General features: G+C 41.2%; 1 protein-coding gene across 1 annotated transcript; it reads left to right on the plus strand.

Moving 5' to 3' along the window:
- The first annotated feature begins 488 nt into the window (after positions 1 to 488).
- LOC115795825 (uncharacterized) lies at positions 489 to 14,658 on the plus strand. The gene is made up of 3 exons (XM_030751935.1): positions 489 to 624; positions 2,094 to 2,179; positions 11,780 to 14,658. The coding sequence occupies exon 3, from the start codon at positions 11,900 to 11,902 to the stop codon at positions 13,562 to 13,564; it is 1,665 nt and encodes a 554-aa protein (XP_030607795.1). The 5' UTR covers positions 489 to 624; positions 2,094 to 2,179; positions 11,780 to 11,899; the 3' UTR covers positions 13,565 to 14,658.
- The last annotated feature ends 3,238 nt before the right edge of the window (positions 14,659 to 17,896 follow it).

Here is a 17,896-nt window from a genome sequence, read left to right on the forward strand (position 1 = left end):
TTTATTATAGCAGAAAGTGAGTGATTCTGTAAACATGCCTGAAACTGTCAGAAAACAACTGGCATCTAAGATACCCAATCTCAGAGTGTGGGCATGATATCATGACCCCCCCCCATACACACACACACACACACACACACACACACACACACACACACACACACACACACACACACACACACACACACACACACAACATGACGTCCTCGCTTCCTCTTTGCCACATCATTTGTTGTACCTCATCAATCTTTAGTTGTGATAGCAATTTTAAATATGACTTATGACACGCAATTTTTTATTGATCATTCTGTTTTGACCAAAGAGTGCTTGTAGCAAAGTTCTCTTCCAACAACCGGTCCAATGTCTGCTTTATATACTCTATTCAATATATCTACTAAAATAATCAGTTTGCCAATAACTGATAACACTGCTGAAAATTCTGGAACTGAGGTTAATGACAGCCAACGTGACTGTAGAAACTGTTTCCCCCTCTTTCAGGTGTAGGTGTAGTGCTGCTGGAGTGCATCCAAACTGTGCTCTGCCATTTGTTTTCATGCTGCAGGAAAGGAGTCTCAGAGTAAAGCAGAGCTTCAGCTCCCTTTCTGGTCAGCAGGAAACTATTTGGTAAGTTATCAAACTCTGAGCGGTTGTTTCACTGTGTCCATCTGTTTTTGAGCTCTATAACTATAGCTGCATGCTTTTAGTAGAACTGCGATCTTTTTGAATATTATTTAAATCTCACGGGGTGTTTGGACTTGTTTGCAGGCACGTACACAAATAGACCACAGGTGGTGCTCAAGCACCGGGCCTTTTGCAGAACAATTTCATTTCAGTTTCTATTTTATAATTTTACATTATCATTTTAAATTTGGCCCATAGCATAAATTCCCAATTAAAAATGTCCTGAGACTTTGAATATTAGGAGTCACATCAGAGAGGGTTAACAAATGCTTCATGTAGATTTTGTTTGGTTCCCTGAAGTGTTCAGTGTTTTTTGTTATTAGTAAATCAGTAAATGCATTGATATACATCAACCTTTATATCAAAATTAATCTTTGTATACCTGTTTGCAACAAAAAATACCCAACGATTAGTATTAACAGGAAGTGTTAACAAGCCGTACCTCTCTAATTTTGTATTCCCATGTTCAGAGCATACTGCTGATGATTATTTTAACATTGTATGCTAATCAGCAGCAGTTGCAACATTTTGGTGGGCTAAATATTTCAAAATGAACCACCAGCTTTTCTCTATTCTGTTTTCACCCAGGCAGAAAAAATCTTAATGACAAGTTAATCTGAAGATATTCAGCCTTTCAGAGGCTGACGGGTGACCATCAATAATGTCAGCTGACAGCATAATGACTCAGTGAACCAGTGTGCAGTTATGTGTGTTTAGGAAATGCATTTCTTACCTAATAGTTTAAACATGAAATATTCAATTTCAAAATGCCACTTTTTTCTCTCCACTTTTTCTGTGACAGGGAGAAATTTCTCTGTGCTGCATGTGGAGAAATCTGCTTATAGAATTAGACTCATCGGGAGGTTTCAGGTTGCAGAACACTGTGTGTCATGTGTCAGCAGGCATCTTTGTAACAGGACGTGTTATTATAAGATACTTCAGTACTGTTAATGCACTTTTACATTTACATGCATTTAACACATTTCTGTTTTTAACGTATAAACACATTTGACTCATGTATGTATTATCTTTTACCTCAGTTTGTTACCACATGAGTTCATGATGTGAAGCTCTAATAAAGTAGAGAAATGGATTGTTTATTACAGTTTTTGTATGCTTTTTCCTGCAGTTATCCTTGTATACAGGCTGTTGTGTGCTGCACTGTATGGAGATGCTCCATTCACACAAACATAAGAGTATGATGTTATCCCTCTGACACCAAGATGAGAAAACTGTTTAGCTCAAACAACAAATGTGTAAATGAGCCATACTGAAGCACCACATCTGTTTTTTTCTTACAAAAATCAGACTGCTGGGATGTGTGATCTTTGCTTTGTTAAAAATAAGAATCAAATAAAGCAGGTAAAGCTCAGGTCGATGAATCTCAGTGTTGGGGTGCTGTCTCATTGCAGAGTCTCCAGGCTGAATCCACCTGTGGATCCTGTGCTGCTGAGAGAGCTCAAAAAGAGAAAAAGGCACACCTGAGTAGCTTGGACAGGTAAATGCATTAAGAAATTGGGGTGGTTTTTATTACCCAGTTTAAATTAGTTGTGTTAGCAGATGCTTCTTGCAGATGTTGGAACACTAATAGTTATTTCAATGTCAGCATGGATGTTGGGTATCGAAGAATCCATAGGTCCCAAATTCTCTTTATATAACTCCTTTTACTGGGATTACATGTAGTAGCATTCCAACAGTTCCCGATTCTCATTTCGTGCCCATTTATGCTGTATCCTTGTTCCATTAGCCCATCATAGTTAGTATGTCCTGGTTCCTGAACACCTGACATAGACCTTGTTAATCCGGGTGAAGTCCGAGCTGGTATGGCTTCAGTCATGTATCTATTCTATTCTATTCTATTCTATTCTATTCTATTCTATTCTATTTATATAGCACCAAATCACAACAAACAGTCGCCTCAAGACACTTTGTATTGTGGGTAAAGACTCTACAATAATACAGAGAAAACCCAACAGTCATAACGACCCCCTATGAGCAGCACTTGGTGACAGTGGGAAGGAAAAACTCCCTTTAACAGGAAGAAACCTCCAGCAGAACCAGGCTCAGGGAGGGGGGGTCATCTGCTGAGGGGGGGCTGAGGGGAGAGAGACAGGACAAAAGACACACTGTGGAAGAGAGCCAGAGATTGATAATAACTAATTTTTAAATACAGTTTGTTGTATAAATAAAGTAAATAAGGTGAATGAAAAGAAACAGTGCATTATGGGAACCCCCCAGCAGCCTACGCCTATAGCAGCATAACTAAGGGAGGGTTCAGGGTCACCTGATCCAGCCCTAACTATAAGCTTGATCATAAAGGAAAGTTTTAAGCCTAATCTTAAAAATAGAGAGGGTGTCTGTCTCCTGAATCCAAGCTGGGAGCTGGTTCCACAGAAGAGGGGCCTGAAAGCTGAAGGCTCTGCCTCCCATTCTACTCTTAAGTATCTGAGGAACCACAAGTATGGTTGGCTCTCACTGCATCGTGCTACTGCATAATTTTCTGATTGGTTAATATGGTGCATTTTTCCACCAATAGGAAAGGGGTTGTTGGGAATTATTTTGTTTTGTTTTGTTTTTTTAGCAAGCACTTACTGTTAGCAAAACTTCTGTCTTTGCTGTTTATTTCTGCACAAAACACGCATCGAAGGTGAGGACACTACACAGGAAAAAACATGGCGTAAATTATTGGGCATAACTCACGTTTTACTTGGCAGCAAAAGCAACACAAACGACAGTTTTAACGGCACAAATCAGCACAAAAGGAGCACTAAAAAAGTAGACCATTCTGGTTTGTTTTGGAGCATGATGGGGGAATGGTGACCTTTAGATGACCTAAAAAATAATCTTTAATAACTCAGAAACTAAAGCAGCACAAAGAGGCCAAGAGGCGGAACCGCACTGAGAGGGTGCATTTAGGTGGAGCGAAAGACGTCCAAAGCAGCAGTGCTTGCACCTGTAACCACCTTAAATTTTTCTTGTGGGTGGGGTGTCAGCTTCACGCAGCTTCCTCGGCCTCCTTTAGCAGTAACGGTACTTGTAATAAATGTAGTCTGTTTGTAGCTCTGGAGGCCAGGCTTTCTGAATTGGAGACTTGGCTCCACACCCTGGAAAATCCTATAGCTAGCCAGGCCCCTGTAGTCGGTGTGGATCATGGTACCTTAGCCGCCGTTAGCTCCCTCTACAGTGGCCCAGAGGTGTCAAATCAAATACAAGAGCCACAACAGAAATACGAAAGCCGCAACATAAATAAAAAAGCCGAAACAGAAATAAAAAAGCCGCAACGGAAGTGACGCAACATAAGTTTTTTTTTTTTTTTTTCAGAATTGTAATGAACAACTCAAGGAGTCTGTGGAGAAGATTTAAACAATTTTGCCAAAGCATAGAATATAGTTGAAATTATAGCTTCCAGTTTGGGAGTTTCTGAGCGATCAATTCTCCTTTTTTGCACCGTACTGTTGCTTCATTGTGTCGCAGAGAGAAGCCGACTCACACAGCAACCTTTCATCCCGAAGCCCTGCTGGGACTTCAACCTTTACTTTTCATGAACTTGACAGATTTCCTCAGGTAGCTCATGGCACCTGTGTGATAAAGAACGTCACCAAATTCATAAACTATTTACTCCAAAACTGCCAATGATTTAAACCTTTGGCTCTTATAAAGTTCACTGTCTGTGTTGCGGTGCTTATGACACGTTCTGTCTTCAGGACTTTGTTGCAGGCTTCCTGTTGTGTGACGCAGTGATGCACTGTCAGCTCACCTGTGCAGGTCTTCCTCTGCTTCTTCTCCCGTATCCTTTCCCCGAACATAGCAGGCGAGAAAAAGAAACACGGTTTACCTCCGATGTTAGCGATCAGGTCCTTTGCCTTGCCTGTATCGAAAGATCCATTCTCCACTTTTCATTTGTCCTTTTTTTTGTGGGGGTGGGGTGTCAGGCTAGCTTCAATGTCACTGTAAAATGTGATGATTGTTGTTTTTATCAGCTGATAACTGATCATTGTGTGATTGGCAATGGAAAATGAGTTAATGCACAGGTCTTGGCCTGCGCGGCAGCTGTTCAGTGCATTGTGACATTTGTAGTATATGGTGGGAGTGCAGTTTACCCGCTAGCCATTAATAATAGCGATATGAAATCACCTTGCGGATGTATAAAATTTTATTGCGACCCGGACCTTGAGTCTGACACATGTGCTCTAGCTGCTGCTTCTCTCAACTCTATCGTCTCTGTCAGCAAGCAAAGCTTCTCTTCGTGTTGTTTCATTCAACAGGCGCTGTTACTTATGTTGCAGGTTGCCTCACTTCCATTGTGGCTTTTGTATTTCCGCTGTGATTTCTATTTCCGTTGCAGCTTTTGTATTTGTGTTACGGCTTTTATATTTGTGTTGCGGCGTCTGTATTTGACCTGACACCTCTGGGCCACCGTATCCCCCCCCCAGCAGATCCCGAGCAGCAGGGAAAACAGGCCGGCTGGGTGACTGTGAGGAGGAAGCGTAGTCCTAAGCAGAAGCACAAGCACTAGCAGAAGCTAAGTACACCACCAACCTGTTCACGTCTCTAACCGAGGAACAAACTCTGGTTATTGGCGACTCTGTTTTGAGAAACGTGAAGCTAGAGACACCGGCGACCATAGTCAAATGTCTTCCAGGGGCCAGAGCAGGCGATATTCATGGAAATTTGAAACTGCTGGCTAAGGCTGATCGTAGATTTGGTAAGATTGTTATTTAAGTCGGCAGTAATGACACCCGGTTACGCCAATCGGAGGTCACTAAAATTAATATTGACTCGGTGTGTAACTTTACAAAAACAATGTCGGACTCTGTCGTTTCCTCCCCAGTCAGACCAGGAGCGACTCACTAGCAGAACAAATCAGAGCTGGGTCGGGGGCGGGGCAAATGACCGGGCCCTTTATACCCAAATAATAAAGCTCATCATAACATCACGAAGAGCAAAATATGTGTCCTGTTTTTGTAACTTGGCTTTTCCTTGCCCTCTTTTTTCCTTTTCTTTTCGCTTTGCCACTCCACTTTTATGCTTATATAAAGTGCCACTCATATTAGCTTAGTGCGTAAAAATGCTCCACTTAGTTTACAATCTGTTGCCAAGTGACTGATGATGACGTTGGTGGACGGTTGGTGACGAGTTTTGCCCAAAATACACTTGAAGAAAATATCGGTGCTCCACTTGAAAATTTCCATGTCATAAAGTTAAATGTAAAGGCCTTTACACACCAGATGCGTTGTGTAAAAACGACAAAATTCTGAATCTTCCGGATGCGAACTTGTTGTGTAACCTACATACACACCGGACACGTTTTTGCGAATAAATCCTCCTCATGAAACGAATTGTGAAAGAAATGAAATCGACATCAAACGATGATGTAATGAGGTTATGATGTTTCTAAACAAGAGAAGGAAGAAACAGAGATTCTGGGTGTGGCTGTGTGCTTCCGTTTTGCTCACTGTGCAGAGAATGTCAGCTGTTATTTTTTTCTTTACATCAGCTGTAGCCACCAGAACATCACTATAACCACAGTCTGCTAGCCGGGGCTGTCATAGCACTAGCGATTGTTTGATGCTGGCTCATGCAGCCCCCAGTTTTTCAACAAAAACATAACAGCAGCCATTTTACGTGCAGTCTGTCTGCACATGCGCAGAAAGCGCCAAGAGGCGGAACCGCACTGAGAGGGTGCATTTAGGTGGAGCGAAAGACGTCCAAAGCAGCAGTGCTTGCACCTGTAACCACCTTAAAACCTTTACTGGGAAACAGCTGGAGGTATTTCATCAACCACCTGATCAGAAACATGAAGAACAGAGAACTTTGTAGCTGCTCCATCCACCCTGTTTGTTTCACTGCAGTGAAACTGCAGTATGGAAGTTAAAATGTGCAGATGAATTGAATTGAAAATATTATTTCTTATCCAATTACTTGATTACTTGAAGGAGTAATTGATAGAATACTCGATTACTAAAATAATTGATAGTTGCAGCCCCACTCCTATTCAGAAAGCCATAGTCAAACATTACTTTTCAGCACCAGTGGCGCTATGAAAGGCCTTCAAGAAAAAAACTACAGTTCCCAGCAAGATGATGCCACTTCCTGTTACATTAAAATCGTGATAATTTATGCTTACAACATGGCTGATACCCCAATGTAGGAAATGATTCACAAAGACTGTGATTAGGCTTCAGATGTGCTTTCTGGTTACATATGTAGGCCCCATCACTCAATTAACAAGTGGGAGCAGCTTTTAGTAGCCAGCATTAGCTTGCTAATGCCGGGCTGAAAAAAATTTATGGCTAGAAGCCTGAGGATGTCAGTGGGCAGTTGTTGGCAGAGTTGGGATCACGTGAGGAGGCAGAGAATAATTTCAGAGAGCCGACTGAACCGGAGCAGCGTGTAGCTGTGAGTCTGAGATAAAATAGTTTGATTTTATTGTTCGTACATCACTGTATATTCAGGGCATCGGTGCATGTTTAGAGCTATGACATCACATGTTGCTAAATGCAGCGGTCTGATTGGTCAGACCTATTAGTTTGCTCGCGAAAGTCAGAAAAATCGAACTTGATCTGAAAAATAAATGCCGCAAATTCATCCTGTGAAATGACGCGGGTGGTGCATTGCATTAAGAACAGGCGAGTCCGAAAAATATTTTTAACGCACAAAACATTCGCATGGAATTTACGCGTCCAGTGTGTAAAGGCCTTAAGAGTAAAAATAAAGCCAGTCATGCAGCACAGCATTTTATTCAATATTTTACACCTACTACAGCACTAAAGTCAGTCGGTCTTGTAAAGTTTTTAGCAACCATGACTCAGTCCTGACTGTGGCAACCTTTAAAGCCCTCATGTAAAACATGAATGATGGGTGATAAAAGTTGGCTATGCCTTTGGCCATACACTGTGCTCATCTGGATACAATAAGGAGAGGGCCTGCCGTGATAGAGGCCTGGCTACCTGAAATCTTATCCTCTCTCCCATCCAGGCCCCCTCTAGGCCCGAACTGGGGGCGTGTCGTCCTCCCAGCCCCCCCTGAAGCTCCACCCCTGGAGTGACATGTTTAGCCGCATGTTCTCCTTGAATCGCTGGCTGTCTGAGTGGTGTCCAAAAAACAACGTGGGCTTCATGGATAATTGGGAAAGTTTCTGGAGAAAACCTGGTCTTGTTAGGAGAGACGGCATCCATCCCACTTTGGATGGAGCAGCTCTCATTTCTAGAACTCTAGCCAAATTTATTAACCCTAAAACCTGACTACCCAGGGTTGAGACCAGGAAGCAGAGTTACAGTCTTACACGCCTCTCTGCCGCTTCTCTCCTCCTGCCATCCCCCCAAAACCCCATCCCCATAGAGTCGGTGCCTGCTCCCAGACCACCAAAAAATAAAGCTAAAATCAGCAAAAAGCTATTTAAGGATAAAAATTCAAAAACAATAAATAATACAGCTTCATCAACTGCACCAAAAAATAAAACAATTAAATGTGGATTATTAAACATTAGGTCTCTCTCTTCCAAGTTCCTATTAGTAAATGATTTAATAATTGATCAACGTATTGATTTATTCTGCCTTACAGAAACCTGGTTACAGCAGGATGAATATGTTAGTTTAAATGAATCAACACCCCCGAGTCACAGTAACTGTCAGAATGCTCGAAGCACAGGTCGAGGAGGAGGAGTAGCAGCAATCTTCAATTCCAGCTTATTAATTAATCAAAGACCCAGACAAAGTTTTCATTCTTTTGAAAGCCTGACTCTTAGTCTTGTCCATCCTAATTGGGAAAATCAAAAACCGGTTTTATTTGTTATTATCTATCGTCCACCTGGTCCTTACTCAGAGTTTCTGTCTGATTTCTCAGACTTTTTATCTCATTTAGTGCTCAGTTCAGATAAAATAATTATAGTGGGTGATTTTAACATCCATGTAGATGCTGAGAATGACAGCCTCAACACTGCATTTAATCTATTGTTAGATTCAATTGGCTTCTCTCAAAATGTAAAGGAGCCCACCCACCACTTTAATCATACTCTGAATCTTGTCCTAACATATGGCATAGAAACTGAAGACTTAACAGTATTCCCTGAAAGCCCCCTCCTGTCTGATCATTTCTTAGTAACATTTACATTTACTTTAATGGATTACACAGCAGTGGGAATAAGTTTTATTACAGTAGAAGTCTTTCTGAAAGTGTTGTAACTAAGTTTAAGGATCTAATTCCTTCATTGTTATGCTCTTCAGTACCAACACAGTACAGAGCAGCTACCTAAACTCTGCTCCCAGTGAGGTTGATTATGCTCTGTTGGGGTGATATGGGACTATAAGATCTTTGAGATTCAGTTCAATTCAATTTTAATTATATAGCGCCAAATCACAACAAACAGTCGCCTCAAGGCGCTTTGTATTGTGGGTAAAGACCCTACAATAATACAGAGAAAACCCAACAGTCAAAACGACCCCCTATGAGCAGTACTTGGTGACAGTGGAAAGGAAAAACCCCCTTTTAACAGGAAGAAACCTCCAGCAGAACCAGGCTCAGGGAGGGGCAGTCATCTGCCGCGACCGGTTGGGCTGAGTGGAAGGATTTTAAATTCTATTCTAGATTTAACAGGAAGCCAATGAAGAGAAGCTAATATGGGAGAAATCTGCTCTCTCTTTCTAGTCCCTGTCAGTACTCTAGCTGCAGCATTTTGGATCAGCTGAAGGCTTTTCAGGGAGCTTTTAGGACAGCCTGATAATAATGAGTTACAATAGTCCAGCCTAGAAGTAATAAATGCATGAATTAGCGTTTCAGCATCACTCTGAGACAGGATGTTTCTAATTTTAGAAATATTGCAGAAATGCAAAAAATCAGTCCTACATATTTGTTTAATATGTGCATTGAAGGACATATCCTGGTCAAAAATGACTCCAAGATTTCTCACAGTGTTACTGGAGGCCAAAGTAATGCCATCCAGAGTAAGTATCTGGTTTGACACCATGTTTCTAAGATTTGTGGGGCCGAGCACAAGAACTTCAGTTTTATCTGAATTTAGAAGCAGGAAATTAGAGGTCATCCGAGTGGCTTAGTGGTGAAGGCGGCGATCACATACATATGCCACGTTGCGGTGCGCGGGTTCGAGTCCCGGCCTGTTGCCAATTTGCCCGCGTGTCTTCCCCTGTATCATTCCCCCGTTTCCTGTCTCCCTCTACTGACAATAAAAGCTGCTGTGGCAAAAAAAAAAAAAAGACATTCCTCCAGTTTAACTAATTGATATATGTCATCTGGCTTCATTGATAGGTAAAGCTGAGTATCATCTGCATAACAATGAAAATTGATGCAGTGCTTTCTAATAATACTGCCTTAGGGAAGCATGTATAATGTAAATAGAATTGGTCCTAGCACAGAACCCTGTGGAACTCCATAATTAACCTCAGTGTGTGAAGAAGCCTCCCCATTTACATGAACAAATTGGAGTCTATGAGATAAATATGATTCAAACCACTGCAGTGCAGTACCTTTAATACCTATAGTATGCTCTAATCTCTGTAATAAAATGTTATGGTCAACAGTATCAAAGCTGCACTGAGGTCCAACAGGACAAGAACAGAGATGAGTTCACTGTCAGAGGCTGTAAGAAGATCATTGGTAACCTTCACTAATGCTGTTTCTGTAATGTGATGAATTCTGAAACCTGACTGAAACTCTTCAAATAAACTGTTCCTCTGCAGATGATCAGTTAGCTGTTTTACAACTACTCTTTCAAGAATCTTTGAGAGAAAAGGAAGGTTGGAGATTGGCCTATAATTAGCTAAGACAGCTGGGTCAGTGATGGCTTTTTAAGTAGAGGTTTAATTACAGCCACCTTGAAGGTCTGTGGTACATAATAAAGACAGATTGATCATATTTAAGATTGAAGCATCAATAATTGGAAAGACTTCTTTGAACAGTCTAGTAGGAATGGGATCTAATAAACATGTTGCTGGTTTGGAGGAAGTAACTATTGAAGTTAACTCTGAAAGATCAACTGGAGCCAAAGAGTCTAAACAAATACCAGCAGTGCTGAAAGCAGCCGAACATGAAAAATAATCTTTGAGATGGTTAGGAATAATTTTTTCTCTAATGTCTAAAATTTTATTTGAAACCTATCCCAACTGACGTAAGGCAGGGTACACGCTGTACAGGTTGCCAGCCCAACACAGAGAGAGGCAGACAACCATTCATACCTGTGGGCAATTTAGAGTTACCAATTAACCTAACCCCAGTAAATGCATGTAATCAGATTGTGGGAGAAAACCCACACAGACACAGGGAGAACATGCAAACTCCACACACCAAGATGCCTGGACAAAGGTGGAATCAAACCCAGACCTTCTAGGTGTCATTCTTGATGTGAGGCAGCACTGCTAACACCACACCACCGTGCTGCTGCTCATTAAGCCAGTCTTTTAAAACTGGTATAAACTAGATTTTTAGCAGGTGCAAAACCCGATGATGTTAAGTTGTTTGAACTCAAACACATAATTACAATAAGATAGACAATCAAAAAGCACGGTCTACTCAGAATTAATAAGTAACGTTGCAAAATGACAGATGTTTAAGATTGGACTTAAAAACACAATTAAAATTTTTAAAAAAAGGACATGAAACAGTTCACCTTACTCATCATTATCAAGTAATGTTCACATACTACGCAAGTTTAAGTAATATGAACTCAATATTTTTAAGTCAAATGAACAGTTTACTCTGCTTCCTGGTCTCAACCCTGGGTAGTCAGGGTTGACTAAAAGGTCGTCCCTTGCTCATATTCATATTGTGAGGTAGGCTTTGGTAGCATGAGGGGCTGGAAATCCTTCCATTGGGGCCCTTACTGGGGAGGAATCAAACCCCCAATCTATTGTTCCAAAGAAGGTAGTGTTGCCACACTACCCAGCTGAAGTGAGAAAGTGCTTAGATTTCACTGGGAAAGGGAAACTCACTTACTGTTGACAGTAAAAGCTGGAGCTGTTGTCTCCAGGGCCTTACATTTTCTCTCACTTATGATAGATGGTACAGATTGCTAAGCACAGTTTTTACCATTTAAAAACTTAATCACTTTAATTCTGTGTATTTTTGTATATTTCATGTTTTGCAGATTTGGGCTGAAGAACACCTGAAGAGCTGAAGCTTGACTACACAGAAGTCTCGGTTAGCATTTTATAAAGAAAGAAAGATTAACAGTACATTCAATAATTAACATATATCAAAACAGGAAATGCTCAGTTTTCTCAAAGGAGACAATAGCCCCAAGAGGCTTTCAGATGCTGTTAAAAAAATCAGCAAACTACTAAAATCAGATTCAGGATCTCTGCCAGTTTATCTGATTCCTCTGGAAAAGGACAAAGAATTCACTGTAACTGGATGCAGGAGTTTCAGTTTTGGGAAAGAGTCCAGTAAACCCAGTCGCACTATAATGGTTCTTGGAGCAACTGGTGCTGGGAAGTCAACTCTCATCAATGGGATGATCAATTACATTGTAGGTGTTAAATGGGAGGATTACTATCGCTTTAAGTTAGTTGATGAGGATCACTCAAAATCACAAGCTCACAGTCAGACCTCTGAAGTTACTGTGTACAAAATCCACCACCAGGAGGATTTTACAATCCCGTTCTCTCTGACCATTGTGGACACTCCAGGATTTGGAGATACGAGAGGCATAGAAAGAGACAGAGAGATTGTAGAACAGCTCCGTCGACTCTTCTCTGCTCAGCACGGTGTCAGTGTCATTGATGCTGTGTGTTTTGTCGCTCAGGCTTCTTTAGCACGACTCACTCCAACACAGAAATATGTGTTTGATTCAGTGCTCTCGATCTTTGGCAAAGATGTGGCAGAAAACATCAGGATTCTGGTGACATTTGCAGACGGTCAGAGACCTCCAGTTCTAGAGGCGATCAATGCTGCAGGAGTCCCATGTCCTAAAACCAAAAATGGGCTGCCAGTTCACTTCAAATTCAATAATTCAGCTCTGTTTGCAAACAACAAATCACCTGAAGCTGATAGCCTGAATGATGATGATGAAGGCGCCTTTGATAAGATGTTTTGGGAGATGGGGAAAAAAAGCATGAAGAGCTTTTTTGCTGCTCTGAATGTCATAGAAACAAAAAGTTTGACAATGACAAAGGAGGTCCTCAGAGAAAGAAATCAGCTCGAAAATTCAGTGGAGAATCTGCAGGTACAGGTAAAACTTGGATTAGCCAAGATGGAGGAGATAAAAGAGACGGGTGACAAACTTAAAGAACATGAAGCAGAGATCAGCAGAAACGAGAACTTTGAGTTTGAAGTTATGGTCAAAAAACCTGTTCAGGAGGATATTTCCCACAGTGGAGACTTCATCACCAACTGTCAGCAGTGTAATGTCACCTGTCACTACCCCTGTGGCATACCAAATGATGCAGAAAAAATTTACTGTGCAGCAATAGGACCAGATGGATGCTGTACAGAGTGTCCAGGCAAATGTATCTGGAGTGTACATTATAATCAGAAGTATAAATGGGGATATGAAGACGTCAAAGAAAAAAGAACAATAAAAGAACTGGAAGAAAAGTATCAGATAGCCAAAGGAGAGAAGATGACTGTTCAGAAAATGGTTGATAAACTGAAGGAAGAGTATAAACGTTTGCAGGATGAGGTGGTGAAACTGATGCAGAGATCTGCAGACTGTCTGAACAGGCTCAAAGAGATCGCACTGAAGCCAAACCCTCTGTCCACTCCAGAGTACATCGACATGCTCATTGAAGGAGAGAAACATGAGGCCAAACCAGGCTGGAAGGAACGAGTTCAGGCTCTGATGGAGATGAAAGCAAAAGCAGAGATCATGGCTAAAGTGGAGAAAGGAGAGAAACTCCTCCATCACCAACAATCATTTAATGTTAAACCTTAGCCATAAATCATACTGAGTCAGACAATGATAGAGGGCAGAGTTACAGCAATAATTTCAACACTGAAAAAAAAAAAGTTTGTTCAATTTACTTGATTGTATTATGTACATCGGTCCCACACAATGCGAATAAGTAAAACTGACTTAATTTCCCTATTTCCCTCAAGCACGTACTGCTTGTCAAATCAACATATTTAATTTACATAAGATTACTTTAAAAAATTATGTTGAACATACAAACTTTTTATCTGTTACCACAATGCAAATATATTATGTGGTATCAATATCTTTTTTTTTATGTCTCAGCAACAATATTTTGATGGATAACACCAACTTATGTTTGATTGCCAGATTACTTAATGGAATTGTGTAATGTAAAGGCTATGTAATCATGTTCCTGGAACACATGTTACAGCTTTAATTTCTACTTAATTTTTTCAAATTAACTTTATAAAAATGCATACCTTAATGGGAAAAACTAAAATTAAATATAAACTGATCTCTGACCAAAAAAGGCAAAGAATACAAGTGCTGCTGAACAGTTCACCTTTATTAAACAGAAGTAAAAGCAGAGAGCTGCTATGAACAATCCAAAAATTACAGCCACAAAACCTTTTACACCTTTTGGGGATTTTAGAGTGCAAATACAACTGGAAAAACAATTTAAAACATTTGTAAACATTTTACAAAATAAAAAGGGCCTATAAATGATCCCACCATCTCTTACATGTAAATGTTGTGTTAAACATTTGTAAAATTAAAAGGAACAAAACTAAACTAAACCTTACCTGAAAAAAGCAAAAAACTTTTGAATAAACAGGTTTAATGATGCATAACTTGTTTTGTATTTAAGATTTCTAAAATTCCTGTTGCACTGAATTTTAAAAGCAAGAAACAAAGCAACAATCTGCTATGAATGTCTGTGACTGTCACAAGCATAGAACATGTGTACCATTTAAAAGAATTTAATCTCAAACTGAAATATCACATGGTCATAAGTATTCAGACCTTTTGCTGTTCACAGAGCTCTGTGTCCAAGCACATTAATAGAGAGGCGAAGGGAAGGAAAAGATGTGGGAGAAAAAAGTGTACAACAATAGAGAAAACTGCACCCTGGAGAGGATTGTGGAACAAAAGCCATTCAAAAATGTGGGGGAGATTCACAAAGAGTGGACTGCAGCTGGAGTCAGTGCTTCTCTTGAACCAGAGACGGCGTCAGAAGCGTCTCGCCTGGACTAAAGACAAAAAGGACTGGACTGCTGCTGAGTGCTCCAAAGTTATGTTCTCTGATCAAAGTCAATGTTGCATTTCCTTTGGAAATCAAGGTCCCAGAGTCTGGAGGAAGAGAGGAGAGGCACAGAGTCCACGCTGGCTGAGGTCCAGTGTAAAGTTTCCACAGTCAGTGATGGTTTGGGGTGCCATGTCATCTGCTGGTGTTGGTCCACTGTGTTTTCTGAGGTCCAAGGTCAACGCGGCCGTCTACCAGGAAGTTTTAGAGCACTTCATGCTTCCTGCTGCTGACCAACTTTATGGAGATACAAATTTCATTTTCCAACAGGACTTGGCACCTGCACACAGTGCCAAAGCTGCCAGTACCTGCTTTAAGGACCATGGTATCCCTGTTCTTAATTGGCCAGCAAACTGGCCTGACCTTTAACCCCATAGAAAATCTATGGGCTATTGTGAAGAGGAAGATGTGATACACCAGACCCAACAATTCAGAAGAGCTGAAGGCCACTATCAGAGGACTCTCATAACAGGTTTTCGTATCCTGCTCTTGACGGAGACGGTCGCATTCTATCTTTCTCTCCCTGCCCTCCCTATGTCTCCTGCTTGCTACTTGCTGTGCGAGCGTCTCTCACACACTGTCCGAATAAGAATAAGATTGAGAGCATCATGGATCTGGCAAACTGGGCCCTGAACACCATTGATCAAATTTTTTTCCACTATGAGATCGGGGAAAGGGGAGCCTGCGTGCCCGAGTGGAACAGATCCAGTTGGATAGGTCATCGATTCTTGGAGCTTGTGGAGACCTGTGTGCTTCTCAGCCCTTGAGGTCGAAAACGTAGAAGACGTCTACATATTCGGCTATTTGGTAGCGGTATCTTTTCTGTTTGGGCTCGGAGGATACCTGATTTACTGGGAAATCAACAAAATCTGGGCAACAGTTCGACATCTGCTGAGGCTGCCGACCCAGGTGGACGGGCTGTCCAGGGCTGTACAAACTCAGACTCAAAGCCTGTTGGACCTGAGCCGTAAAGCGGGCGAGTAGCCCAGCTGAGAACGTGTTCGCAGGTGAGAGGGTTTAGATCTGGAGATAAGGTTCAGTTCTGCACGGTGAGGACGGTGACTAACGAATTTGGAACACTGGATTACTGAATGGGTTCCCCAGTGAGATTGAAGGCTGTTAGAAAAAAAACAAGCAGCCTGTTCCAAAAACAACATCTGCATTATCAGGAATTCGGCTCCCTAGCCGGCCTTGGGCTGGCAATCATATCTCACCAGGACTATGTGTGATGGTCGCTCTCCCCCCTCAGCCCTCTCTGTGATTTGTGAAGCTGGATCTGGTGTATCACGGCCGCTGATTAACTTCCATCACTATCAGCGAACTGTTTTGGCTAGGAGCTGGCATCTGGGCTCCACAATGCCCTGACCCTTTCATCTCCGTCTGCATCCCGTCCTGCCCCCTCCCTTCCCCGACCATATTGCTATCCTGGCTTTAAATGTGCAAATATGCTTTGCTAAGGTGGTTTTTTTGGACCCTGGTATGGTGCTCATGTCGAGCACCGTACCAGATGACTCTTTTTTTTAACCTAACTACCCCATGATGTGTGTTGTTTCCTTTTCTGGGACTGATAAAGGTAGCGCCAGCAACGGCTGCACGACCTCAAGACACCTGTCCCCCCTGTTTGCTTCTGTTTTTTGTATTTCTCTTGGATGGGTGTTCTGGAACGCAAATTTCATTATATGTTTTCATTATATGTTTACCTATATATGACAATAAAGTCTTCTTGACTCTTGACACCTGAGCAGTGCCACAGACTGATGGACTCCATGCCAGGCCGCATTGCTGCAGTAATCCAGGCAAAAGGAGCCCCAACTAAGTACTGAGTGCTGTACATGCTCATACTTTTCATGTTCATACTTTTCAGCTGGCCAACATTTCTAAAAATCCTTTTTTGTATTGGTCTGAAGTAATATTCTAATTTTCTGAGATACTAAATTTGGGGTTTTCATTAGTTGTCAGTTATAATCATCAAAATTAAAAGAAATAAACATTTGAAATATATCAGTCTGTGTGTAATGAATGAATATAATATACAAGTTTCACTTTGTGAATGGAATTACTGAAATAAATGAACTTTTTCATGATATTCTAATTTTATGACCAGCACCTGTGTGTGTGTGTGTGTGTGTGTGTGTGTATGTATATAGATTTTTTTTTTCCCCACTCACACACTTACCACATACTCCTGGATGAGGTGGTCAGGATCTTCTCCCATGTAGACACACACTCCCTTAATGACACACTCGCGTCCAGCATCAACATCTTCCCACTGGAAAGAAATTAATGGGATTAGCATCTTTCAGGCCTTGTGCTTGACTCTGAAGTTTAATAATGCAGATTACACAAATGCTCTTAAAGTAAAGGTATACAAACTAATGAAGTTAAAGTGAAGGTTTAAACAAAAACAAGCAGATGTAATAATACAAGATGGGAGCATTTATCACAAGGAAATCTTTTTTTTTCCCACATTTAGAAAAATCTTTGTCCAAAAAGGTTCCTAGTTGTGTTATGAGTGTTAAGGCTGTATCACATCCATTTGTGACACAATTTGTTTTTTGCTTTTGTCCAAGCTGTCCTCCACTTCTTCTGAACAGCTTCACCAGGTTGCCAAAATGGAGATCCAGCTGAGACAAGAACTTTGACTGAAGTGGGATGGTGGTAATTCTCTTACACTCAGCGTTGATCTGAAAAAATGAGCACAAAGGAATGAGCTTCAAATGTTTCACACCTGGAAGAGGGCCACAATCAGTCCTACTGCAGAAGTGGGCTGTCAAATTAACACCACTTCCAAAAAAGAAAACCCTGTATGACACAAGCCTTACCTCGCGGATGTCAAATAAAGCAGGCCATCTTGCCATGAAAGCCTCCACCATTGGTGCATCACGAACAATTTCATGTCTTCTATGTGCAAAAGTTTTTTCCATCTCCAGTTTCACCAACTCTCTGTTGTTCCTCTTCTTTATGTCCAAGAGTAAAGCGTTCTGCATCGCCTCTAGACTTTCCTCAGTTTCTTCTGATGGATATGTTGGGCAAAAGTTCACTTCTGC

The sequence above is a fragment of the Archocentrus centrarchus genome, chromosome 17 (assembly GCF_007364275.1).
Source record: "Archocentrus centrarchus isolate MPI-CPG fArcCen1 chromosome 17, fArcCen1, whole genome shotgun sequence".
NCBI lineage: Eukaryota > Metazoa > Chordata > Actinopteri > Cichliformes > Cichlidae > Archocentrus > Archocentrus centrarchus.